At 41.9% G+C, this 27,823-nt stretch overlaps 1 protein-coding gene across 3 annotated transcripts in view; it reads right to left on the bottom strand.

Annotated features, from left to right (window-relative positions):
- SEC24D (SEC24 homolog D, COPII coat complex component) overlaps window positions 1-27,823 on the bottom strand; it is a 114,400-nt gene that overhangs the window by 72,701 nt on the left and 13,876 nt on the right. For 2 of the 3 annotated variants that reach the window (XM_061164135.1, XM_061164133.1), the window contains exons 4-8: window positions 24,477-24,625; window positions 22,932-23,207; window positions 22,540-22,670; window positions 13,920-14,031; window positions 2,951-3,078 (exon numbers count right to left, since the gene is read on the bottom strand). In XM_061164135.1, coding sequence (XP_061020118.1) covers window positions 2,951-3,078; window positions 13,920-14,031; window positions 22,540-22,670; window positions 22,932-23,207; window positions 24,477-24,625 — 796 coding nt within the window. The remainder of the gene's footprint in view (window positions 1-2,950; window positions 3,079-13,919; window positions 14,032-22,539; window positions 22,671-22,931; window positions 23,208-24,476; window positions 24,626-27,823) is intronic. The other variant, XM_061164134.1, reaches the window with a different exon arrangement.

Raw genomic sequence — 27,823 nt, 5'->3', positions numbered from 1 at the left:
GGAGAGGAGAGATCCTGTGAAGCTTTAATTCTTAGAAAATTATCTTAAGCCAATACAACAAAACGTTAATATTTGTTAATGATGGTGGCATGTACACGGATGTATTATTCACTAACACTTTAAATTTTGTTCAAAGGATCAAGATTAAAATTTAAGAAATCTCTCTCACAGATACTACTACACTGCAGTCAGAACTGCTAAAATTAAAAAGACAACAATAACAAAGGTTGGAGAGAATGCAGGACAACTGGAACTCTGATACCATGTTGAAAAGACTACAAAATCATATAACCACTTTCGAAAATGGTCTGGCAGTTTCTTATATAAATAAACATGTATCCCCATCAGCCAACAATCTACTCACAGGTATTAACCCAAAAGAAATGAATATGTATCCATAGAAACACTTGTACTAGAATATTTATAGAAGCTGCTTTATTCACAAAAGCCAAAAAGCAGAAATAGCCAGATGTCCATCCCTAAAAGAGCAGATAAACTGATGGGGCTTCCTAGGTGGCACAGCAGTAAAGAATTCACCTGCAATGCAGGAGACTCAGCAGATGTGGATTCGATCCCTGGGTCAGGAAGATCCCCTGGAGAAGGAAATGGCAATCTACTCCAGTATTCTTGCCTGGGAAATCCCATGGTTAGAGGAGCCTGGAGGCCACAGTCCATGAGGTCACAAAGAGCTGGACATGACTGAGCGACTAACACTTTGACTTCCACTTATGAGCATTATATTAAATTTCTGGGACCATCACAGAAGACACCATCCCTAAAATAAGCAAATACTGCATGTGCTTCTCATTTACAACTATGAGACCATAACTGCACGTAAGACTGGCTTTCAGAAACAACCCAGTGCCTCTTCTATGCCCGACTCTAACCCAGTTCACTGTGCTCTCAGAGGAGACGGCGGCATTCTGCTGCACCCATAGAAAGACTGAGTGGACATCTCAAGGGGGATGGAAGCCCCCGTGCACGTGGACACTGCCCCTCTCCTCTTTCTTTCTTCTCTAAGGAGTCACACAGCAGCCCCCTACCTGCTCCCAGCTGGTGAGACAGGCCCGAGAAACAGTACAGATCTGTTCTCTCTCAGAGAGGCTCTACTTCTTGCTCAGGTGCTACTAAGTAAGCATCAGGTCAGCGATCTCAAAGGATCAGAGCCAAGGTCAGGTTTAACTTGGGAAAAGCCATCTATGCTTCAGCTTTTAATGAGCAAACAGAATCCAGAGCTCAGCCTAATTTACTGGACCACTGCATGGAGGTCACAGTCAAAGCTCCAGTCCGAGTAAGGCTTTCCTTCAGCTCCCATCTGACCAGCTTTGCCATAGGACCTTGTGTCTGTCTCCACGCGCACGTGGGCATCCACCATCCAGGGGCAACAAAAGGAGGGGTGGCAGCTACACAGAGTGGATGTCCTAATCCCAGGACCCACTAACAGCATTGTAACATCGGAGATCTTAAATGCACACCACTTATTTCTGTCGCCACGTAACTATAAACAGGGGGCTTCCCAGGCGGCTCAGCAGTAAAGAATCCGCCTGCCAATGCAGAAGACGTGGGTTCGATCCCTGGGTCGGGAAGATCCCCTGGAGGAGGAAATGGCAACCCACTCCAGTATTCTTATCTGGAACACTCCATGAGAGGAGCCTGGCGGGCTACAGGCACGGGGTAGCAAAGAGTCAGACATGACACATAGCATACTGCATAACAGCTATAAATAGGGCACATCTTTCTCAGCTGAAAGATACAGATTGATCTATCTCATGCTTTCTAATGCTGCTGAGTTTAAATAGGGGTTTATGAGCATCTTGGCCCAGTGATTACTAAAGCAGATGTAGTAAGACCAAGGACCTCAGGCTGCGTTATCTTCCTTTTACCAGTGCACCTCAATGCTGCAGTACTGAGCGAGGGCATAAAGACCTCACAAGAGGTTTGGGTATCTGTCCTTTTCTGACAGTCCGTATTTCCTGTATATGTGCATTGCTGTTGTGGTTGTTGAGTCACCGGTTGTGTCCGACTCTTTGCGATCCCATGGGCTGAGCACGCTAGGCTTCTCTGTCCCTCACCATCTCCCAAAGTCAGCCCAAGTTCATGTCCATCGCATCGGTGATGCCATCAACCCATCTCATTCTCTGATGCCCTCTTCTCCTTCTGTCCTCAATCTTTCCCAGCATCAGGGACTTTTCCAATGACACAAACCAGGGGCTTCCCTGGTAGCTCAGCTGGTAAAGAATCCGCCTGCAACGCAGGAGACCTGGGTTCGATCCCTGGGTCAGGAAGATCCCCTGGAGAAGGGCTAGGCTAACCACTCCAGTATTCTTGGGGCTTTCCTGGTGACTCAGACAGTAAAGAATCCACCAGCAACGCAAAAGACCTGGGTTCAATCCCTGGGTTGGGAAGATCCCCTGGAGAAGGGAACGGCTGGCTACTCACGCCAGTATTCTTCCCTGGAGAATTCCATGAACAGAGGAGTCAGGCAGGCCCATGTGCATTGTTACAACAGGCCAAAAATGACCTCGCCCATCTGTGTTTGGAATACAGGATGCCAAAAAAGCACAGTTTATCAGATTTTTTTCTTTTTTCCTCTTAAACTTACTTTTTAAAAATTGGAGTTTAGTCGCTTCATAATGTGTCAGTTTCTGTGGTACAGCCAAGGAGTCCGCTGTCTCTATATATTAAATAAAATGTATATACATGTACATACACCCTTGTTGTGGGGTTCTCTTCCCATTTAAGTCTCCACAGAGCAGTGAGCAGAGTCCCCTGTGATGTATGGCCGGCTCGCCTTAGTTATCAGATATTGGTTTACTTAATGAATTGAATGATTACATGTTTTTCATGCTCCAGTTTTCTGTTTATGATACAGAAAAATATACAGGAAAAAAATGACAAAAGAGGAATTTTAGAGTTATTGAATTACTGAATTGCTATTTTCGTCACTTACCTCATTTGAAGGGATCGTGGCAAAGGGTGTGATGATGGCGGCCAAGGGGATCTGAGCTTGCTTGGCCATCTCTGATGTGCAGGGCAAGCAGTACGTGGTGCAGCGGATGTACCGGGGGCTGGCGTTGCCTGAAACGGTCAACAACGCAGACTTAAAACCTGCCCTGTGTATTTAAGCATTTATAAAGGCACGTCTAGGTAATGCATTGCCTTATTTGTAAAGCTTCACGGTTTCTAAAAAATAAAAGGAGCACTGTATAGTTTTATGACCTATACTCTAGGCACGTTATAGTTTCTTGTAAAATAAGACACTAAATACTGCTGCAAAAATGTAAAAGATTTTAAATTATTTTCCATAAGCAGGGTATTAAAACAGCCACTCAGAGATTCGAGAGGTATTTAGATTCAATGGGAAAAGTAAAGCAAAGACACAAAACAAGAATAAAACTTCTTCTTCATCCTCTCCTATCAATACATCTGTTATGAGAAAGGTAAGCATTTGTATACCATTTCATATCAGCTAGTTATACTGTGTCAAATAGAATTCCGTTTGACTATGTTTTCCTCCTTAACTTGTAATTCAACTTAGAAATTAAAATTCTATTTATAATAGAAAAAGTTTTTTAAAAACATCTGTATCTATTTTTAAAATACACCAAGTTTCCTGACCAAATATTTTTTTCATAGCATGCATGAGTATTAAAACAATATCCATGGAAATTGTACTGACGAACTTATTTGCAGGGTAGGAATAGAGACACCCAGAGAACAGACGTGTGGACACGGTGAGGAAGGAGAGGGGGGAGCAAATTCAGAGAGTAGCACTGGAACATGTACATCAGTATATGTATACATACAGTATACATACAGTGTATACTGTATACATATACACTAGATACCTAGGGGAAAGTTGCCGTGTAATACAGGGGGCTCAACCCAGTGCTCTGGGAAAACCTGGGGGTGGGATGGGGGAGTGGGGAGAGTCAAGAGAGAGGGGGTACATGCATACTTATGGCTGATACACGTTGTGTGGCAGAAACCAGCACAGCATAGTAAAGCAATTATCCTCCAATTAAAAATAAATTAAAAAAACCCAATATCCATGGCATGAATATTTTTAAATCACTAGAATAACTTATTGAAAATAAACTTAACAATTAAATCATAATATATTTTGGCAAAAGAACATAATTATCAAACGAGTGTGTATTGATTGTCTGCCTATTCTAGATACTGTCCTAGGTGCTTCCTTGTAGAGTTTGTGTTCTTGCAAGGAACACGGACAATAATAGACCTAAAAAACCCCAATAAATTACACAGGAGCTTAGAAGATGACAAATGTTATGGGAAAAAAGCACCTCTGGGGGAGGGGGAGGGGTACCACAGTGGGAAAATACTGCAATTTTAAACAGTTATAGAATCGATCTTCTTCAAAAGGCATCATTGGAGCAAAGGCTGCCAAGTGGGATGGGATCTGCCCGCAGGTGTCCGGGGACAGCGTGAGCCTGGGCTGGTGAAGGAACGTCAGGAGGCCTGTGAGGCTGGGATGAGGCAGTTGGGGCAGCTGGCAAGGAATTCAAGGACGGCACAGAGCCCAAATCAGCTCGATGCAGGTGACCCCAAAGCTTTTGGCCTGAGGGATCAGAAGCGTGAAGTTGCCACAAACTGACCAGAGAAAGGCTCCGGGAAAGGAAGGGGTTTTTATTGAGCCCGGTTGAGTGGTTGAAAACCAGGCACCTGGCTCCGGGCATGTCCATCTGGAAAATCTATTAGGCGATCAAGCAGTGATGCTGAGTAAGCAATCAGACACACGCGTCTTGGCGCTGGGATGAAAGCTGAGATGGAGAAACACATTTGGGAGTTCTGGGCCTATAAACAGTATTCGGAGCCAGGAAACTAGATTAAAAACCACAAAGTGGCCAGAGAAGAGCTGCGTGAGGACTGAGCCCTGAGTCCTCTGACATAAAGAAGCCAGGAGACATGGAGAAACCAGCAGAAGGACCAAGAAGTGTAAAAACGAGGCGTCTGGGCGTCCTGGAGGGGAAGAAAGTCCATCAGGGAAGAGGCAGGACTGTCTGTGCAGGCGTTGACGCCAGGTCAGCATGACCGCTGGGGGCAGCAGGGCTGGGGAGCCGGCAGAGACTTTCCGGGGAACGGTGGGGTGAGGAGGAGGAGGGCAGGGAGGCCACGCACAGTGAGTTTAGGAGAGAGAGGCAGGTGATGAGTATGCAATAATCCTTCCAAGGGTTTTTAATATATTTACTTTAATTGGCAGATGATTACTTTACAATACTGTGATGATCTCTGCCACAGGAACCCATGTGTGCCCCCGCCATCTCCCTCCCCACCACGCCCCCCAGACTGTCAGAGAGCACCAGCTTTGCATGTCCCCCATCACGCAGCAAACCCACACTGCTTAGCCACTGTACCTGCGGTGATGCATACGCTTAAACACTATTCTCTCAGATCTCACCCTCTCCCTCTCCCACCGAGTCCAAAAGTCTGTTCTTCACGTCTGTGTCTCCTTTGCTGCCCGGCATGGAGGAGCACCCAAGAGCAAAGAAAGGGGGGAGCTGGTAAAGGAAGTGGATCAAGAAAACATTGTTTAAGATAGGAGAAGGCCTTGTAAAAGACGGGAGTCACTATGTAGAAAGAGAACTCTTAATGACGTGCGAGAGGCGGGGAGACAGGGTAGCAGTACACTTGAGTGGCACACAGTAGGAGATTTCAGCTGCAGCACGTTTATGGCCAAGAGTAGGAAGGCAGAGCACAAGGCCCTATGAGGAATGGGGGCTGACATGATGGTGAGGATCCATGGAAGTTCTCTTCTGATTGTGTCCTGTTCTCAGAAGGGAGGACGTAACAGCCAGCTGAAAGGAAAGGATCAGTGGTCACTCTGCCGGGCCTGCAGCCTCTCAGCCTTTCTTTGGCCTTTCTCTGGCCATGCCTCACTGCACAGGTGGGTCGAGAATGAGGGGAAGGCTGGACTTGAGAAGCTGAGCTTCCTTTCATATTTAATCTATTATTTACACATTTTACAGTTTGGGGGGACCAGACAGAAATCTTGATTTTTACATAAAATTTTTGATTTTTATATAATGGCAACTAATTCAAACAGAAATAAATTATTCTGTATAACAAATTAACATGTCTGTAGGCTGAATCCAGTTTGGGGGCCCCGCTGCAGAGAGTGTGATAAAGGGGGAAAATGTGGTACTAGCAACAAGGGTAATAACAATCAATGCCAATGGATTAGGCATCATTCTAAGATTGCTACATGTAAATTCATTCTAGTCTCACAATTGCCTATGAGACTGATACCCTACGATCCCATTTTACAGAGGAGTAAACTGAGACACTGGGAGCTTAAGTGATTTACCAAAGTCAAAGGGTTAGAAGTGGCAAAAGTGGTGTTAGAACCTATCACAGTCTCTCCGACATCCCAGACAAGTTGGGTCCAGGTCATGAAGCTGTGAATTTGGACAAGAGTTAAGATCAATCCTGTTTTCCCCTGGGCAATGATGGGACATTTCTCATCAATGCATGTGTGTGTGCTCAGCTGTGTCCTGCTCTTTTTGACCCCATGGTCTGCAGCCTGTCATGTTCCTCTGTCCATAGGATTTCCCAGGCAAGAATACTGGAGTGGGTTACCATTTCCTCCTCCAGGGGATCTTCCTAACCCAGGGATCCAACATGCGTCTCCTGTGATTCCTGCATTGGCAGGTGGATTCTTTACCACTAAGCCACCCATATGATCAAATAAATACCTGAAGAAAATTATTCAGAATGTACTAGATAGCTTCTGGGGGAAAGAAGAAAGATCAGAGACAGGTAGAGTCCAAGTGAATAGTGACATAGGGTAAAACAAGAGTTCTGACATCAGGAATAGAAGAAAAAGAAATATTAGGTAATAAATGTAAACATGCTTGAACCCTTATTAGTGTATATTTCATATAACTTAGATAAAACCTTCCTTCTCATCATCACACAATGTTACACATAGCGGGAAATAAGAATATTTTAAAGTGTATTTTAATTTTTCTTTGTACTCAATTTTCACTAGTTAACACTTCCAATAATACATTGAAATTGAGCATTTGTTATCTTTAAAAATCTTATTTTTTACAATGAAATATGCACATGAACAAGTTTATGAAGGTGACTAAACAAACTTGTTAAAGAAGCTAATGCACACAAAGAATAAATTTTTAAAAAGCAATGAAGAATTTATTTCTTAAGCAGGTATGCAAAAGTGGGGCATAAAAGGTGTTTATAGAAGATAATTTAGCAACCTTGGTGATTAAGATCCAAATCCCTTGATATGCTTAATAAAGAAACTTATGGGACAAACTGACTAAAAAACATTCAGTAATTTATTCATTCAACAACTATTTATGAAGCTAATCCCCAAGTTAGAGGCTTAGAGACAGCAGAGCGAAGCCTTTGGCTTTAAGGTCTGGTAGAAGAGAATGATGATAAAGCAGATATTTGGGGGCATCCCTGCTGACTCGGTGGTAAAGAACCCACCTGCCAATGCAGGAGACCCAGGTTCAGCCCCTGATCCGGGAAGACTCCACGTGCCACAGAGCAGCTGAGCTCATGCGCCACAACTGCGGAGCCTGTCTGCTAGAGCCCAGGAGCTGCAGCTGCCGGGTCCACCCCTCAGGGCTTGCAGTGAGTGCCACACAGTGAGTGGCCACGCAGTGAGCAGGCCATGCAGTGAGCAGGCCACAGTGAGCGGCCACGCAGTGAGCAGACCACGCAGTGAACAGGCCATGCAGTGAGCAGGCCACTCAGTGACAGGCCATGCAGTGAGCAGGCCACAGTGAGCAGGCCACACAGTGAGCGGGCCACAGTGAGCAGGCCACAGTGAGCAGGCCACGCAGTGAGCAGGCCACAGTGAGCAGGTCACAGTGAGCAGGCCATGCAGTGAGCAGGCCACAGTGAGCAGGCCACAGTGAGCAGGCCACGCAGTGAGCAGGCCACAGTGAGCAGGTCACAGTGAGCAGGCCATGCAGTGAGCAGGCCACAGTGAGCAGGCCACAGTGAGCAGGCCACGCAGTGAGCAGGCCACAGTGAGCAGGTCACAGTGAGCAGGCCATGCAGTGAGCAGGCCACAGTGAGCAGGCCACAGTGAGCAGGCCACGCAGTGAGCAGGCCACAGTGAGCAGGCCACAGTGAGCAGGCCACGCAGTGAGCAGGCCACAGTGAACAGGCCACGCAGTGAGTGGGCCACAGTGAGCGGGCCACAGTGAGCAGGCCACGCAGTGAGCGGGGCCACAGTGAGCAGACCACGCAGTGAGCAGGCCACAGTGAGCAGACCACGCAGTGAGCAGGCCACAGTGAGCAGGCCACAGTGAGCGGGGCCATGCAGTGAGCAGGCCACAGTGAGCAGGCCACGCAGTGAGCAGGCCACACAGTGACAGGCCACGCAGTGAGCGGGCCACAGTGAGCAGCCACGCAGTGAGCAGGCCACTCAGTGAGCAGGCCACACAGTGAGCGGCCACGCAGTGAGCGGCCCATGCACTGCAACTGGAGGGGAGCCCCACTCGCCACAACCAGACAAAAGCCCAGCAGCAATGAAGACCAACGAAGCCAACAATAAATAATAAAGTAAATAAAGCGGACAACTGCAACATGGCAGGTAAGAATCACAGAAGAGCAAACCGATTACTAAGTGGCCCAAGGAAGGCAACGAGTTTTACGCACGGGTCACAGGTGACCACGCAAGGGATGCACTGCTTGAACAAGATCTTGTGGGGCAGGCGGAAGCTCAGAATCGAGGGGGAAACAGTCTTAGATCAGATCCTGCAGCCAAAGGCAAAGAAGTGATATTCTTAAAGCAGGTGCGCCCCTTTATTGGCTTCTCCACCACAACCAGAGAAGTATGGCAGCAACAAGCCCACTGGCTGCAACTAGAGAGCAGCACCCCCATGACAACTACAGACAGAAACCTCACAGTGATGCAGACCAGCAGAGCCACAAAGCAGTAAATAAAAACTGTAACTGAAAAAAGTCGTGCTAGGGAAATTGGACAGCTACGTGGAAAAGAATGAAATTAGAACATTCTCTAACACTAAACAAAGATAAACTCAAAAGGGATTAAAGACCTATTAATAAACGTAAGACTGAACACTAACTATAAAACTCCTAGAGGAAAATACCAGCAGAATGCTCTTTGACATAAATCGCAACAATATTTTTTTGGATCTGTCTCCTAGAGTACTGGAAATAAAAACAAAAAGAAACAAATAGAACCTAATTAAACTTACAAGCTTTTGTCCAACAAAGGAAACCATAAACAAAACAAAAAGACAACCTACAGAAGGAAAGAAAATATTTGCAGATGATGCAACCAAGAGGGATTAATCTCCAAAATATACAAACCGCTCTATACAGCTCAATATCACAAAAACAAACAACCTAATCAAAACATGGGCAGAAAATATAAACAGACATTTCTCCAAAGACAGACAGGTGGCTGAAAGCCCACATGAAAAGATGCTCAACATCTCTAATTATTAGAGAAATGCACATCAAAACTATAATGAGGTGTCACATCACACCAGTCAGAAAGGCCATATTAAAAAGTCTACAAATAATAAATGCTGAAGAGGGTGTGGAGAAAGGGGAACCCTCTACTCTGTCAGTGGGAATGTCATTGGTACAGTCATTATGGAGAATAGTATGAAGATTCCTTTAAAAACTAAAACTAGAGTTACCACTTGGCCCACTGATGTCCCTTCTTGAGTATATATCTGGAAAAGATGAAAACTAATTCAAGAAGATACATGCACCCAATGTTTACTGCTGCATTCCTTATAGTAGCCAAGACATGGAAGCAACCTAAATGTCCATTAACAGATGAGTGGATAAAGATGTGGTACGTATATATAATGGAATATTACTCAGCCATGAAAAAGAAACAATGCCATTTGCAGCAACATGGATAGACCTAGAGAGTGTCATACTAAGTGAAGTTAAGTCAGAGACAAATATTATAAGATGTCACTTAAATGTGGAATCTAAAATATGACCCAAGTGAACGTATTTATAAAACAGAAACAGAATCACAGACATAGAAAACAAACTAATGGCTACCACAGGAGACAGGAGTGGTGAGGGATAAATTAGGAAGTTGGGAGTAACATATACATGCTACTATATATAAAATAATCCACGCGGACCTACTGTATGGCACAGGGAAACATGCTCAATATTTTGTAAGAACCTACAATGGAAAAGAATCTGAAAAAGAAAATATACATAAAACTGAATCATTCTGCTGTACACTTGGATCTAACATGATACTGTAAATCAATTTAACTTCAATTAAAAAAAATTTACAATTTTAAAAAGTCTACTAATCAGTAACAGCAAATAAGCCAGAGAAACGGGCTTTACAGCAAACGGGTGTGACTTGCCCAACTGCAGGGTTCCCTCCATGCCAGGCGGCTCTCTGTTCTTGCCAAGGGCTGGGCTGCAGCCTGTGGAAAGCTGATGATAATCAAGACCTTGCCACCTCCTTCCCCCTCTTTCCACTCCTTCCTTCTACGCTTCCCCTATATGGACGATACGACCCAGCAGTTCCACTCCTAGGTAAACATTTGAGAGAACTGAAGGAGGGATTCACAGAGACGCGTGTGTACCAGTGTTCGTGGCCACAGCTGTGCACTGTAGTCAAGAGATGGAAAAAACCCGAATGGTCTTCAAAAGATGGATAACAATGGTCTTCAAAGGATGGACAACAAAATGCAGTATATACTAAGAGTAAGCATCCTTCAGCCTTAAAAAGGAACGAGCTTCTGACTCACGCTGCAGCACGGACAAACTCTGACAATATTATGCTGAGTGAAGTAAGCCAGACACAAAGGACAGATGTCACACGAATCTGCTCACACGAGGCATTCAGAGACAGAGCAGAACAGGAGGCACCAGGGGCTGGCAGGGTGAAGGAATGGGGAGCAGCGGTTTACTGGTACACAGTTTCAGTGTAGACTGATGAAAACGTTCTGGAAATGGATAATCATGATGGTTGCACGACACTGTGAATTGTATACTTAAAATCATTAACACAGCAAACTTTATTTTATGTGCATTTAACCACAATTTTAAAAAATCACCTCTATGTTAAAAAAAAATACAAAAACAAGCTCTGCAGGTGCTGCTCCTTAACACATGCACGCTCTCCCACTGCCAGACCTCAGCACAGCCGCCTCTGCTGGCTGCCGACCTTCTCTCCCAAGCTCCCCACTTGTGTCCCGGCCCACACCTGCTCACTTGGGGCTCAGCTTAGTGGCCCCTGCTCTCGCAGCACAGGCTGGGCTAGTTACCGCATGTTTAAGTCCCCACAGCAAAATGCGTTTTATCCTTATAACATTACCATACTATTATAATATTAATATTTAGTTATATCTTTTTCCTGCCAGATTGTGCACGCATTTAAGAATAAGACCATGGGACTTTTCTGGCAGTCCAGTGGTTAAGACTCTGCGTTCCCAGTGCAGGGGGTACAGGTTTGATCCCAGATCAGGGAACTGAGATCCTACATGCTGCACGGCGTAGCCAAAAAAAGGAAAAAAAGAACAGAACTGCGTCTTTCACTTCTGAATTGAGGCAGTAGGTGAGTTGTTAAGAGCATGGCTTCTAGCATCAGAATGCTGGGATTCAAATTCTAGCTTTGTTTCCCATTAGCTGAGTATCTTGGTAAATGACCTAAGCATTCTGTGCTTTGGTTTCACACTGTAAAATGAAGATGAGATTAATGCCTATCCCAGTAAATTACAGAGAGGATTAAATGAATTAATACACATAAAGTATTCAGAAGATATCTTAATGCATAGCAAACACTTAATAAATATTAACCACAATGGTAATAGGTACTGAATGTTTGCTGAATGAGTAAGTGAATGAATGAATGAACAAGTATGATCCTGCTCTAAGTAGCTCATAGCCTTGTAGGAAAGATGACCCAAACCACAGTAAAATTTAATGGAACAGAGTTATAATAGGAGTGTCTATGAAGCACTGTGAGGGAAGAAATTGGAGGAGATTTCTAAGGGAAAATTAAATTGAGTTTGGAAGAACTAGGAATTCCCCAACTAAAAGGGTTAGAGTTATATATACCAAGTACATTTATTCAATAAATATTTGTTGGGTGACCATTATGTTCTAGATACCAGGTGAATTTCTAGGGGTACAATGGTGAACAAACATAGTACTAATCTGTTGCAGAGATAATAGCACAAAATGAGAATCGGTGACATGAGGAGAAGGGGGTGAGTTTAGTATGGCTGAGGCAGATGTATAGAAAGAAACAGGGGAGAGATGAGGCTCGTGAGGAATATTCATTAGGCCTGTAAAGAGCCTCAAACTAAAATATTAAAAAATACAAATGCAACACTTACTATTAGGCTGAAACGAAACTGCCATTTTTGTAGGTCAACAAAACAGAAAAAATCAGCAATTTCGTATAGCTCAACCTACCAGGTCGTAAGTACTGAATAAATACGAATTCATTTAACAAGTTTGGATGGATTCTGTAAGTAATCAGGAACAAATCACTTTTAGTAGAGGAAATGAAGTAATCTGAAGTCTGTTTTAATAGTAGTACCTCTAACAGTAACATCATCTGTAATCTAGATCAACCCCTTCTACAGGTCAAGACCCCACGTACATATAAAGATACTTCCACACATGCACACCAGTCAGTCCTGAAGGAAATCAATCCTGAATATTCACTGGAAGGACTGATGCTGAAGCTGAAGTTCCAATACTCTGGCCACCTGATGCGAAGAACTGACTCATTGGAAAAGACCCTGATGCTCGGAAAGATTGAAGGCAGGAGGAGAAGGGGACGACAGAGGATGAGACGGTTGGATGGCATCATCGACTCAATGGACATGAGTTTGAGCAAGCTCCAGGAGATGGACAAGGACAGAGAAGCTTGGTGTGCTGCAGTCCACAGGGTCGCAGAGTTGGACACGACTTGAGTGGCTGAACAACAATGCAAGCATACAGACACAGACACACACACAGAGTCACCTTTAATCCTCACACTGGCCCTGCAGGGCAGGTCTTAGTCCTCACATCTCACAGAGGGTAACACTGAGGTTCAGAGGGGTGGGGTAAGCAAAGCTCAGGATGGTGAGGAAGAGAGCCTGGGTCTGCGTGCAGGTGTGCCAAACTCCCAATCACAGGTCCTTCTGCCTCACTGGTCTGCAAGCTCTCAAAAGACCGTGCTGGAGGCAGAACCCAGGATGGACTAACAAGAGGGGGGCCCACCAGGAAACTGGCTGACTCGACAACTCTGAGATGAGACGACACGCCTGCGTGTTATATATATATATATATCAGTGTTATATTTCTAGAACTGAGTATATAATCCATCAAGTTCAGAATATAAGATGATGCATTGCACCAGGCTGTATTTTAACTTGCCATAAACAGAATAATATATTCCCTGATTAAACCTGCACAAAGTTTAACAGAAATAGGAAACTGATAGCAAACATGGGATAGAGTCAGTAGAGACAGCTCAGCCTCTCCCCATCCAGTTCTAAAATGGGAAACCAGAGCCCAAAACATTAAAGGACTTATTTTAAAAATGTCACCGGGGCTAGAACCAAGTCTTCTGGCTTAATTAAACAGTTAATTCCCTACCATCCGTTCATGCCACCCTGCCAGGTTCTCACTGTAGTAAATAAATTAAACCAAAGTAAGGCATGAACAAATTTAAACCCATAAATTAAAATTTAAAATTTTCTTAAACTTGTAGATTTTGACAAGAATTCAGCTGACAGTACCTTCTCCACACTCGATTAATGACAAATTAGTTCCTGTTACCAGCTATAAAGGGGTGGCCCATCCGTGACAGCATGACTGGAGGGTATCAGTGCATTTGCTTTAAGAAAAAAAAAAGGTGAGAAATACTAAGACCTCAGTCAGAAACGTAACTGAGAGAAGAATACCTTGGTCTTGTATGACACAGTCTGTCGTGACCAGTGGCGGGATCTGGCCTCTGGCGTTGGTGGCATAAACTTGTCCCACTCTGCTGGCTCGGTCACTCTCGATCACCTGGATCTGACAGTAAGAGATCAAGGGCACGTTAAAGTCAGTTTAGACTTCTCAACATTTCCCTCTCATTACACACACGCACACACACAGGCATTTTCTAAATCCTTTCAGCTGATTTCAAATCAAACTCTCATTGAGAATCCATCATATCTTCAGCCTCACTTTTGTTTACTTTCACAACCTTAAGCCACTAGCTTCCAAATTCTATTCTGTAATACTCTTGAGCTCCAACTCTGATCTTTCAGGGAAATCTATTTTTATTCAATTTGTTTCTTGGGATCACAGGTAACAGTTCTTTGGGAAAGGATTCTCACTAGAAAAGAAATTGAAAATAACATTAAAAAAATACTTTCTGTAGTTAAAGGAAACTCTAAAAAGCTAAAAATAATTAAATTCAGAAGAAATTATTTATAACATAAAAGCCCTGACTTTTCTCCTCAAATCCCTCTTAATCTTTACTTTGCCTTTCAAGTTTCCCCACCACATCCCTGCTTCTTGCGACATAAGAAACAAACAATATCAACTGTTCCCATATGGCTTTTGCCTATCATGTACAGATGAGAAGAAAAGAAAAGTCCCAAAGTTTTGTCCTCTAATTTGGAAACACCTTATATTTCTCTACTAAAACATTTATTGATGAAGATATAGGCACAAAGTACTGTCCTGTTGTAACTTTCCAGGGACTAGTTGCAAGGAATTCTTAAAAAAAAAAAGGGTCTTTCTCTTTCTCTTCTCCCTGCCCTCACTTCTTCCTTACAGGGTAAAAGTGGCAAAAAACTTAAAAAAAAAAAAAAAAAAAAAAAAGGAAGGAGTAAAAATTTAGAGGGAAAAGAGGGGAGAAATGAGATGAGCATTCAGAGTGGAATATTTACACTGGAGGACGTGCAGTTTAAAGACACTATTAACGTGAGGGGAGATCAAGAGTAGAAGGCAGAGGAGAAGGACGTGGAGCTCACCTCCTCCCACACACATCAAAAATACATCTACATGTGGGAGAATTCTCAGAGAGTACTAACGGAAAGCTGGCAGAAGACCTCTTACACAACCAAAGCTGCAGGAATGATCCCCCTTGTAACTCGGTAGTACCAAAGGATGAGGATGGGGAGGAGCAGTCAGCACAGGCCTGGTGCCCCTGGGTGGTAAAACTGTTACTATATGCAGATGACATGATACTCTATACGGAAAACCCTAAACACTCCATACCAACACTATGGGAGCTAACAAATGAACTCAGGAAGGCAGCAGAGTACCAGACTAACATACAGAAATCTGCTACATTTCTTTAACAATGAAACATCAGAAGGAGAAAGGGAAATGGAAAGACATCCATCTCTTGGATTGGAAGAATTAATATTGTTAAAATGGTCATCCTACCCAAGGCAATCTACAGATTTAATGTGATCCTTATCATATTGTCTGTGGCATTTTTCACAGAACTAGGAGAAATAATCGTAAAATTTATATGGAACCACAAAGGACCCAGAATTACCAAAGGCAATCCTGAGGAAAAAGAACAAAGCAGGAAGCGTAACTTTCTCAGACTTCAGACAACACTATGAAGCTACTATCATCAAAACAGTGTAGTACTGGCACAAAACCATACATGGATCAATGGAACAGAACAGAGCCCAGAAGTAAACCCACACACCTACATTCAGTTAAATCTTCAAGAAGAGAAGCAAGAATAGACAATGAATAATAGTCAGTCTTTTCAGAAAGTGGTGCTGAGAAAACGGGATAGCTTCATGTAAATCAATACAGTTAGCACAATTCTTCACACCACATGCACAAATAAACTCAAAATAGTTTAAAGACTTAAATATAAGACATGACACCATAAGACTCCTGGAAGAAAACATAGATAAAACATTCTCAGACACATATTGTAGCAATTTTTTCTTAGCTCAATCTCCCAAGGCAAAATAAACAAAAGCAAAAATAAACAAATGAGGCCTAAGCAAACTTCAGAACTTTTGCACAACAAAGAAAACCATAAATAAAACAAAAAGACAACCTATAGACTGCAAATGATGTGACTGACAAGAGGCTAATTTCCTAAATATCCAAACAGCTCATACAGCTCAACATTAAAGAAACAGATAAACCAATCAAAGAATGGACAGAAGACCTGCATGTTAATAGATAATTCTCCAAGGAAGACACACAGATGACCAATAGGTACATGAAAACATGCTTGACATCACTAGCCATTTACAGAAATGCAAACCAAAACTACAATGAGGTAAATCACCTCACACTGCTCATTATAAAAAAGTCTATATATAATAAATGCCAGGGAGGGTGTGGAGAAAAAGGAACTCTCCTACATGGTTGGTAGAAATATAATTGGTATAGCTACTATGGAAAACAGTGTGGAGGTTTCTCAAAAACTAAAAATAGAGCTACCATATGATATGGTAATGCCACTCCTCAGTATATATGGAAAGATAAAAATGAATTAAAAAAGATACAATGCACCCCAATGTTCATAGCAGCACTATTTACAATAGCTAAGACTACTGGAAACAATCTAAGTGTCTACAAGCAGATGAATGGATAAAGAAGATCCTGTACATACATATATAACAGAATATTATTCAGCCATAAAAAAGAATGAGATATTGCCATTTGCAGCAACGTGGACAGACATGGGAGATTATCATACTGAGTGAAGTAAGACAGAAAGACAAATATATGGTATTGCTTAAACGTGGAATCTAAAAAATAATACAAATAAATTTATTTACAAAGCAGAAACAAACTAACAGACACAGAAAACAAATTTATGGTTACCAAAGGGGAAAGGGAAGAAATAAATTAGGAGTTTGGGATTAACATATACACATCACCATGTATAAAATAGATAAACAACAGGATTTACTATATAGCACAGGGAACTGTATTTCAGTGGGAAAAAAATCTGAAAAATATGTGTAACTGAATCACTCTGCTATTTATTTGAAACACAATATTGCAAACCAACTATATTTCAATTAAAAAAAAACTACTACTAACACAAAAGCTGTCCTTCCCTGAGCTCTGAAGCGTTACCTGCTCCGTTTCCCTCCCATCTCGCCCAACCATACCCCAGGTGGCACTGATATCACTGGTTTCTACAACATATCAGAGAGATTTAGCCTGCTTTTAAATTCACACATTTCTCTTTAATTTCATAGGATTTAAACTCTTACTCAATTAAGGGTACTGAATATGCTCCAAACGCAACTACTGTAAGACACAAATGAGACTAAAAGCTACCATGGGCAAAGAAAAGAAGCAAAGAGAAAAATCAAACCCCGGTAATTACACTCTGTATTTCAACCACAGGGGTCATCTGGTTTCTTCAAAACTGGAGGAGCTTTTCTACTATCAACATTTACTGTCATCATTTCAACCAATGAAGTGTCAAATATGAAAGTGAGGTAAAAACCACAATAATCTGTATATTGAACATAGATAGCTCTCAGTCTCAAAACAGACTATGCTTCCAGAAAGTTTGTTTTAAATTAGCCATTTGCAACTTACAAAGCACTGCCGCCAAAGAAACAAGGACAAGTGGTAATTATACACTTCTAAATAAATACACATCTTTGCTAGAATACTACAAAGAGATCTAGAATACTACAAAGAAAGTAAGAAATATAACAGTTCTAGTAATTTCTAAATATATAGTTTTTATTGGATTAAGCAATGGTTTCTTTCTTTCTGTTAGGAGTTGTTTTTTCTTTTTAAGTTGAAGCATAGCTGATTTATAATATCGCATTAGTTTCAGGTATACAGCAAAGTGATTCATATGTATATATTCTTTTTCTGATTATTAAAAATAGAGCTTTTATTTAAACCTCAAATCCATGTTCTCGGAAAACAGCTTAGACATAAAACACCACAGAGAAATCTCAATAGAGGTTTTGAGTGTGCCTCAGTTCTTAAATGATTTCAGCTTGATTGACAGTAACTCCTGATAATGCTAATGCCACTTCAAAGTTTATGGATTTCTTTTTCCTCCAGAAGATGTGCCACTAGAATTAATTTCACACTTCTCTGCTATGAATAGAGTGCTCTCATAAAATAGAATCAGGAAAGAGAAAAAAAGAAAGTGATCTTCCTGAGATAAATGAAGAAGACAGATAAGGGAGGCAAGATAACAAGATGCATGTGCACCGCTAAGGCAGGCTGCTTAAAGCAGAAATATCTGCACTTTGGCATGGTTAGAGGAAGAGGGGGATGGGAAGAGCTCAAATTCTGGATAATCCTCCCGCTGATTAGAGAGTGAGGAAGAGTTTGATGGTGATGCCAGTGTCCTCAACTCCAAAAATGTGGATTAAGACCACCATCCGAAAGTGTAATGAGCCCTTAGCTCAGGACTGGCATGCAACAGATCAGAAAATATGGTTTCACATCTTTCTTTCCAGAAGGAAGAATTAATTTAGTTAGCAAAAGCATTCTACTTTGGTAATAAGAACATAAACAAGTTCCATATGGCATTGCTATTTCACTACTTTTAAGATAAAAATACTATTGGACTGATTTGTATGTGTATATTTTAGGAGTCTGAAATAAATCACAACATATACTGCTTATTGCTTTTGTTGTTAACATTCATTCAACAAATATGTGAGGGCATACTCTGTACTAGGCCCTGTTCTGTGTGCTAGGGACACAGCAGTGAACAAAACCAAATCCTGGACCTCCTGGAGCTGACATCCTAGTTTGGAAGACAGGAGATAAGTGCATAGATAAGATACAGCCTATGTGAGGTCATAAGTGCCATGGATACGAGCGACGTGGACAAGGGTGCAAGTGAGAGCAACAGGGCCGTGAAGGAAACACAGAACTGAGCCACGCTCTGCATCTACGTCGGGGAAGAGATCTGGGCAGAGGGGACCACATGAGCAAAGGCCTGGAGGCAGGAGGACAGCTGGCTGAGGAGTACCAAGGAGGCTGGTGTGACTGACGCGATGGAGAAGAGCAGGGAGGGCCCAGGACAGAACGGTGTGTGTGTGTATGTATGTAGCTAGGTCACGGTACCCAGTTATAAACACCAGTCCAGATCTTGCTGTGAAGGTACTTTTTAAATAATACATGATTAGAATTTAATCAGTAGACTTTGCGTGAAGCAGTGGGTGGGCCTCATCCAACCTGTTGAAGGATGAAGAGAAACAGAGCAAGGTCCCCGGAGGAAGAGAGAACTTTGCTTCCAGACACCTTCAGACTCCAGCTGCAACATCAGCTCTTCCTGTGTCTCCAGCATGCTGGCCAGTCCAGCAGATTTTGGTCTTGCCAGTCCCCAACAATCAAGCAAACCAATTCTTTAAAATAAATTTATTTCCATATAAAGACATATATCCTAGTGGTTGTTTTTTGTTTTTGAGAACTCTAATATAGTGGACATTTTCTGGGAGGCTGTTCTTGAAAGGCCATAAGGGATGGATTCCAGGGCACAAGTGGATGCGACAGCCTTGGTCAGGAGTATGGACAAGCTTATTCACCCTAACAGTGGGAAGAGGGGTAAATGGGCACAGACACGGGGAGATGCAGAAATGAAGCATGCAGAGCTTCTTTTTGCATTTCTTCTATTTTCTCAGAAGCAAGGTGATCATTAAAGAGTCAGAAAAGGGAAAGGTAGTATCAGAAGTTCCAAGAGAGAAAAAACGACAGTCATCCAGGGACATGGAAGGGGATCAGTTGAAGTGGGTGATGGTCTCCAAACTTGCTACACATTTGAATTAATGGAGAAACCTTGAAAAACCCCAAGGCCCAGTACAATTAAATCATAATGTGGGGGGCTGGGAGCAAGGCATCCGTGATTTTAAATGTTCCACCAGTTAGTATTTCACGCAGCCAGGTCTTAGAAAACACAACTGAACGTTCACTTTAGTTTGCTGCTGCTGCTAAGTTTAGTGGTTATGATTTCAAAGTGAGACCAGTCAGCATGGCATGCATCTTTCTTGAGTTGTCTTCAGCATCCACAGAGTAGGTGGAAAGTTAGTTTAACAACAAATGGGAATTTTCTAGATGAATTCAGTGGAGGGAGGGGGCAAAGGAATTCAGAGAAGAAGATGCTCTGGGATGCAAGGGACAGATTTTAATTACGGATCATGTAATCTAAGCTGCTTAAGAGAAGTGAGAAGATGGAGGTGACGTGAATCAAGAAAAACTGGTAGATTGTAAATCCTGGTGGGTGAGTGTTATGGGAGTTTGAGTCCTAAAGGGAATGAGCTGAAAAGATAAGAGTCAGTGGTTGGAGCATGGAATGTTTTCAACTGAGACTTTGAAGATACACAGTCACTGGCAATGACAGGAAGACTAGATGTGGGGCAGATGAAAAGCACATCAGAAGAAAGGAAGATCAAGAACTGAGAGACACTGGAGATGGAAGAGTCTATAGACGGATAATAAAATTGCTAGTAACTGTAACAGAAATAGTACTGGAGAAATTAACAACAAAGCGGGAGTCAAAAGCATCAGAGAATGAAGTGAAATGAACTAGAGAGTCTGTAGAGGTTACATACAAGCAGAGAAATAAGAAGTTAAACTGTCAATCACATAAATACATCATGATACTTCTTCAAGTGGAATAATTTAATATTGGGTTGGCCAAAAAGTTCGTTTGTGTTTTTCCATACCATCATACAGGAAAACCTGAATGAACATTGTGGCCAACCCAATAATAAGCTAGAAAAGTAATGGCTGGAAATAGGATCATCAATAAGGGCACTGCATATAGGGCTTTCTCAGGGGCTCAGAAGGTAAAGAATCTGCCGGCAAAGCAGGAGACGCAAGTTTGGCCCTTGGGTTGGGAAGATTCCCTGGAGAAGGAAATGGTTACCCACTCCAGTATTCTTGCCTGCAGAATCCCATGGACAGGGGAGCCTGGTGGGCTACAGTCCATGGGGTCACAAAAGAATCGAACACAGCTTAGTGACTAAACAACAAAAACACTGCATATAGCAAAAGAATTGATCAAATTAAGAATTTTGAGAGCTGATGCTTATTCTAGACTATCTGGTGGACCCTAAAGGGAGTCACACGAAACTTATGAGAAGGGCACAAGCAGTTTTGAGATCGAAACCTGGAGGAAAAGACACAGAGATGAGGGAAAGGTGATGTAACAACAGAGGCAGAGACTGGAATGATGGGACTACAAGCCAAAGAATGAAGAGACACGAACAGGCTCGCTCACGGAACTTCTGGAGGGAGCACAGCCCTGCCTACACTGACTTCAGACCTACCACCTCCAGAACTCAGACAAGAAATCCCTGTTGCTTTAAGCTACCGCGTTTATGGTACTTGGCTACAGCAACCACAGAAAATGCACAGACCATCCTCGACCAAGACTCCAGCCAGGCCTCTAGCTGACCCCTCATGCAGAAAGCAAGCCAAAATCAGTCAAATCCAGCCCAGATTAGCAAGCCTGCCCAGACTCATGAGCATGAATAAATAGTGCTTGTGAGCTACTAAGGTTTCTGATGATTTGTTAATATAAAAGTTAGGTTATAAAAATATAAAATGTAAACATAGTACCTCTTAGTGCTCTTTAGTCTCTTTCTAAATTTTTCGACTCATGTTTATAAAACCACTTCAAAGATGAAAGTTAACTGTACACAATTTTATTTCTTACTCCAAAGGAGTTTACATCCCTGCTCAGAGCCATAAGACTTCCAATTTCTGAGGCAAACATTTACATCCCTCCGCCACTGACATCAGGCTCTGATATATGACTTGCTTCAGCCAAGGACAGGTGAATGATTTTGACATGTGTCACATCTGACTGGAAGATTTAAGAGCTACTGCACCTTTTAACCGGTTTTCCCCCTTTTCTCCCATTGTCATAATAATACATGTCCCCAGGAGGGATGCCCCTTCACTCTGGATTCTGAAGTGATAAGGGCATACGGAGCAGAATCTAAAATCAAACTGCAGCTAATGCAGCTTACAGGTAACCTAGGTGATAAAAAAATCTTTGTGGATGTAAGCCAAATTGAGGACTGTTTGTTATGCAGACTAAACCTAATAAAGCTGCCTGATACAGTTACTAAAGAGTACTCCTCTAGAGAAAATCACTTTGGTGGAGGAGAGTAAGTTATAGCTCTAATTTTATATAAAGCAGTTTTTAAAAATATGTAAAATACTTTGTACTCTCACTCCTATGGGTATCCTGAAAGGATCTTTTAGTTTCTGAAAATAGTATTTTTATATAGAATATATTCTTACTACAAATGAATCATTAAGTATCAATAAATACAGCTGATGTACATGAGAATAAACATCAATGGGTACTGCCAAGATTACATGACACCAGAGAAGTCCCCACAGGCTGCGTCTCTCAGGGAGACTTCTGGTACAGCATGACGCCCCCTCCCCACCCCGTACATACAGAGGGAAGCGAGCCTCGTCCATGTGATGGCACTGTGCTCGGACGATAAAGGACAGGGTAAACGCTGACAAGCTGAAGTTTCTGAGAGCACAGAAGAAGAGTGGGTTCTTCACGGAGATGGAGAGCAGAGCACTTACGGGGCTGGGGACGGAGTCGGGATCCAGCTTCTTCTGGGGCTGCGGCGGGCCGGCCATCTGTGCAGGCCCTCCCGGGAAGCCTCCCGGGTAGGAGAGCTGGGCCCCTGCTACCGGGGGCCCATAGTTGGCTGCTGGGAAGAAAAGTGAAAAAGAAGTGACCATAAGCCCAAAACGCAGACGCAGGGCTCACTGGCAGTATTATGCTGTTCAGTCGAGCATGCCGCATTTTGCATATTAAATAAGGCAGGGAATTAAAAGCAAGTATCTACAGTTCCCCTTGTCTTTTTACTTGTTACACTATTCAAAAATTGTAAGGGATAGATGTCCAGTACCATCGCAACAAACCTGATTCCCAACTAAGGGTACCCCCAGGTAACCCAAGGCGACTTTACCCTGCTGTGCCGGATATCCAGGGCCCAGGGTCTGTCCTGGGAGAGGCGCGGGCTGGTACTGGGCGTTCGGAGGAGCAGGCCCAGGGAGCCCGTCTGGTCTGTGCGTTGGCGGAGGCAAGGGTGAGGCTCCGGGACCGTTTAGTGCAGTGGGCGGCGGGGGGAGAACCTGAGATCCAGGCTGCAGGATGGACGGCTGTGGAGGCTGTGGAGGCCCCTGGACTGAGGCTGCCGACGCAGGGCCAGGCGGGCCCTGGGTGGGGGGAGCCGCCCCTGAACCTAGGCAGAAACAGAAGACCGGCCCACGTGAACACCACACTCCGCAACTCTTTCACCTCCACCACATATACACAACAGGGACGCTTCTCTTCCCCAGTAAAGCAAGAAGGCACCCTTACACAAGTCACTTTTTCCCCCACAAGAAGAAATCATCTTTTGGAAAGTAACACAAATCCTATTTGGGGTATTTTATACAAGCGAAGAATTTTAAAAGAGCTACATTTATAATGATAGAAAATTAGAGGGATAAATTTTAACTCAGTTGCATCTACTTTTCATGATACATGGCATTAATTATCATGAAAAGTGGACTGGAAGCCTGGCGTGCTGCAGTCCATGGGGTCACAAAGAGTCGGACACGACTGAGCAACTGAACTTTGTCTGGTACAGAGTATAGAAAATCATACAGAAGAAGAATATTTTTTACATAACAAGCATTATTTACTCAGGGCAATAAATTATTTACATCCTGTGCTTGTCTTGATAGAATGGACTTTGAAAGTAGGAAGAAATAAGGAAGGAGAAGGGACTGGCAACTAAAATCCTATCCAGTCATATTTGAAATTGTAGAGCCAGATTACTTTTTCCTTTCCCTGATTATGTGAAACTGAGTTGCAGCTTTGAAGACTTACCCATTTTGCAATCAGTAAAAGGAAATATTCTAAGGGGAGTTTCACTGATACTTTTAAGAAACTAACTATAAGTAATGAAAACATTTGACATCAAGATCAATGGCTGACCCTGCAGTTGTTGCAGTGAACATTGCCATGGTTCCTAAAATAGCCAGCATTTCTATTGATGTACATCTCAGTATTGTAACTGTCTTCTCTCCTATTATTCTGTTCTGCCTCACAACATCTGAGCTTCCATTCCTCACATGACCTAACTGCAGAATTTAAAATGGACTGTGAAACAGAGTATTATATTTTTGATTTGTGGGCCTCATAATAAACACAGGGTTAAAACTTACATTTCTTAAAGGAATTTCACTGTTCTAATGTTGATTTGTGAAATTTTTTTTTTTAATTGGTCTAGTGTTGAATGTAAGGCATTCTGTGGATCCTTCACTTACCTTGAAATAAATGGCAGCATGATTTGGAAAAAAAAAATACTGCCATACATAATACAGATAATTTATATGAAAATGTCCAAAACTAGTTCAATATGGTATACCAGAGATATGTCTATTTTGAATCTGAGGAAAAAGTTTCTTACTAAAAATACTCATGAGACAAGGCGGTCAATAAGCATGAAGAGTGAAACTGTTACCGTAGCTGTTAATGTGCATAGCACCGAGCTGACTGCCCAGCTGGGCCATGGACGCGGTGGACCCTGGACTTGGATACGACGACTGTGTTGAGGGCGAGTATGGTGGGTAGGAGGGGGCCGCACTGCTGACAGGCGGAGGGCCAGGGAATCTGAGGGAGAAAAGGGGTGTTAATGTCATATGCAAATGACGTACAACAACTGGCAAAGTTAAATCAGCCCGTCTAGTGGGCACTAGGAAAATGACTCATATTATATGATACACCTTTAACCTCAACGTGAACTCAAGATCGTGTAGCACCATCCCATATTTATGCTCACATGCTAAAGACATCAAGACACTTAGCCAAAAAAAATAAAAAATCTAATGGTAATCACTTAACAAGTTGTGGAAATCAATTTAGGAAGCTGAGTCCATTAGAAATCATCTATACTAGGGCTAATGATCAATAGGACAGAAATCAAGAAAACTAAAATGCTTCGTTGACTGTATCTTTATGATCACTTAGAACTGAGTTTTTGAGAACTGTGTTAAAGATATGCTTTGTAAATCCTTGCTTCATAAAAAGAAATAATTGCATTTCTTTCAAAAAATTATGCTGTCTGTTTCTTAAAACTCATTCATGGGGTTTCGTAGATATATGAAACACGTGCACTCAGGCAGAATGTACATATGCTACAGAATGTATTAGCGGCTGTAGTGTGAGGTACAGTAAGAGGGTTTGGGCCAACCAGAGAAGGCGGGTAGTAGTATTCTCTCTTTTGAGAAAAACCATTTCCCCAACATGTTCAGAAATATTTCATAGATGTTAACAATATTTTTTAAAAATAAAAATCCTGTGAATCATTTTTAAAGAGATAGTACAGACAGGATTGTTTCAAATAGAAGCAGGACAAGCACCCTCAAGTATTTTTTAACAAAAGGTTAAAGATTTAAAATACAGAATGAGAGACCTAACAACCATTAGCTATTACTTTTTGACCCATAAATGCCAACTTATCATTCATTGCCTAATACATATCCTAGGAGTTAGGCATCAGAAATTCACAAATTATTTTTCTGATCAACCAAACTCTTAAACAGATTAGATTTTTTAAATTAATGAATTTTAACTGGAGGATGATTACAATATTGTGGTGGTTTTTGCCATACGTCAACATGAATCAGTCAAGCAATATTATCAACTTAAAAGTAAAAGTAAAATAGTACTGAAAGGATAACTTTTATTAAATAACTTTTTAATAAAAATATTTTTAAAAGCTCTGACATACATATGAAAAGATTAACAAAACATCTTAAACATACAAAATGGTTTAATATTTTTCAAGTTTCATTACTTTCCTAAATTAGTTTATTCAAGGCCATGTGGATCTCAGAGCTTCAGTGAGAATCCAGGCCTCTGATTCCTAACCTAAAGACTTGCTGTGTGAGCTGGGAGAAGCCACATAATTCCTTGTAGCTCTCAGTTTTCAATCCATAAAGAAGGAACGATCCTTTCCCTGCTCTAAATACAATGTGGTTAGAATTAAAAATCATACAGATTTAAGTATTTCTCACTGATTACTCCATTTACCATGTTTCTTGGTTAAGAAACATTCAATTACTTTTTTTTTTTTGCAAAAATGAATTCTATTTCTATATACTAGCAACAAACAATGAGGAAGTGCAAGTTTAAAATACACCATTTATAATACCATTGAAAAACATACAGCACTGGGAATGAATTTAACAAAATAAGTGCAAAACCTCTATACTAGAAGATATAAACTATTGCTAAGAGAAATTAAAGTAGACTTAAATAGAGGAATATACTTGTTTATGAATCAAAAGATTCAAAGTTATTACGGTATCAATTCTTTTCAAGTTAAATCTATAAATTTAGCACAATTATAATGAAAATTAGAATAGATAAGCTCCAATTACATATTTTAATTAACTGTTTCATTGAATGTCAGGAGAGGTAATCAAAAAGAACCATAAAAGATTATAACCTGAGGATTATAAAATATCAGAAGTGAGCCTCGATTTCACCCTAAACTTCTCAAGAGGTGACTCAGCTGTCTGTGGTCTGCTCAACCTCAAACACTTTTCATCTTCAAGTTAACAACAAATTGCCTAAGGAGTGAGTGACATGCTGAAGTTTATTAGAATCTGGAGGTAAGGTACCAAATTTTTCAAGATTAGATGGATACAAAATCTAGATTTTTAAATACTGAGCCCACTGAATAAAATAAAAGCTCTGCCAAATTGTCATTGTGTAATGTCATTACACATACACACAAAAAAGAAAAAGAAAACAACTATGTGTTTATTTTTCTTGTTTTCTACTTTTCCACTGAAGCCAATTTCTTAGTAGATTCACCCTGATAATAGCTTCAATTTGGGAAGACGAGTCTCCTTCCCACCTTCCCTTCCATGTAATTTCCCATTTCTTGGGTCAAAACAGAACACTTACAATTAAATTTTCCCTTAATGATTAAAAAATGGAACTTTAGGTTATAGATTTTGTATAAGAAATTAATCCCACCCAGCAGTAACACACTGTAGATAACTTTAGTACCATTTATAATTTTAAGACATTTATTCTGCCTCAGCCAATCAAAAAGCCAAATGACTAGGTATGATTTTTAAGTTTTAGGAAACTTTGAAATAGCAATATTTAAAAATAAAAATTATGATTTTAAAATTTAACTCAGCATAATGGCTCTGAATTGATCACGTTTTTATTCAACAGTTTAGATATGGCAAAAAAAAAAAAAATGAAAAGACTTCTAGGATGGGTCCTCTCGGGACAAATGACTCCTTGAAGTGCTGCAACCATCACAAAAAGGCCACGGGTGACCTGCTCTCTCTGACAAGCCCTGTCCTCAGGCTGGAATGACTCACCAGCACAGTCACGGGGCCCTTTGCCCTGCACTGAACTGCAGACACAGAAATGCGTCCGGGAGGCTACGGAGTCTCACCACAGAGGCTTAGCCTGAACACTGGACCTCTCCATTTTTTTTTTTTTAACTTTGTAGTTTGTGTTAGGGTATAGCTAACAAAGTTGTGACAGTTTCCGGTGAACAGCGAGGGGACCCAGCCATACATACACACGTATCCCTTCTCCCTCACACCACTCCCCATCCAGGCTGCCACAGACCCCTGAGCAGAGCTCCCTGCGGTATCCAGTAGGTCCTTCTTCAGTTATCCATGCACAGCAGTGCGTACATGTCAACCCCAAACTCCCTAACTATCCCTTACCCCCATCCTTCCCCACCATCAACCATAAATTCAGTGTCTATAGCTCCTTTTCCAGCCTTTAATTCAGTGTAAGCTGAAGCAACGGAACAGTACAGGAGGAGAAAGA

The sequence above is a fragment of the Dama dama genome, chromosome 17 (genome assembly GCF_033118175.1).
Source record: "Dama dama isolate Ldn47 chromosome 17, ASM3311817v1, whole genome shotgun sequence".
Classification (NCBI taxonomy): domain Eukaryota; kingdom Metazoa; phylum Chordata; class Mammalia; order Artiodactyla; family Cervidae; genus Dama; species Dama dama.
The sequence above is the reverse complement of the archived record's forward strand: the minus strand, read 5'-3'. Positions and strand labels throughout refer to the sequence as shown.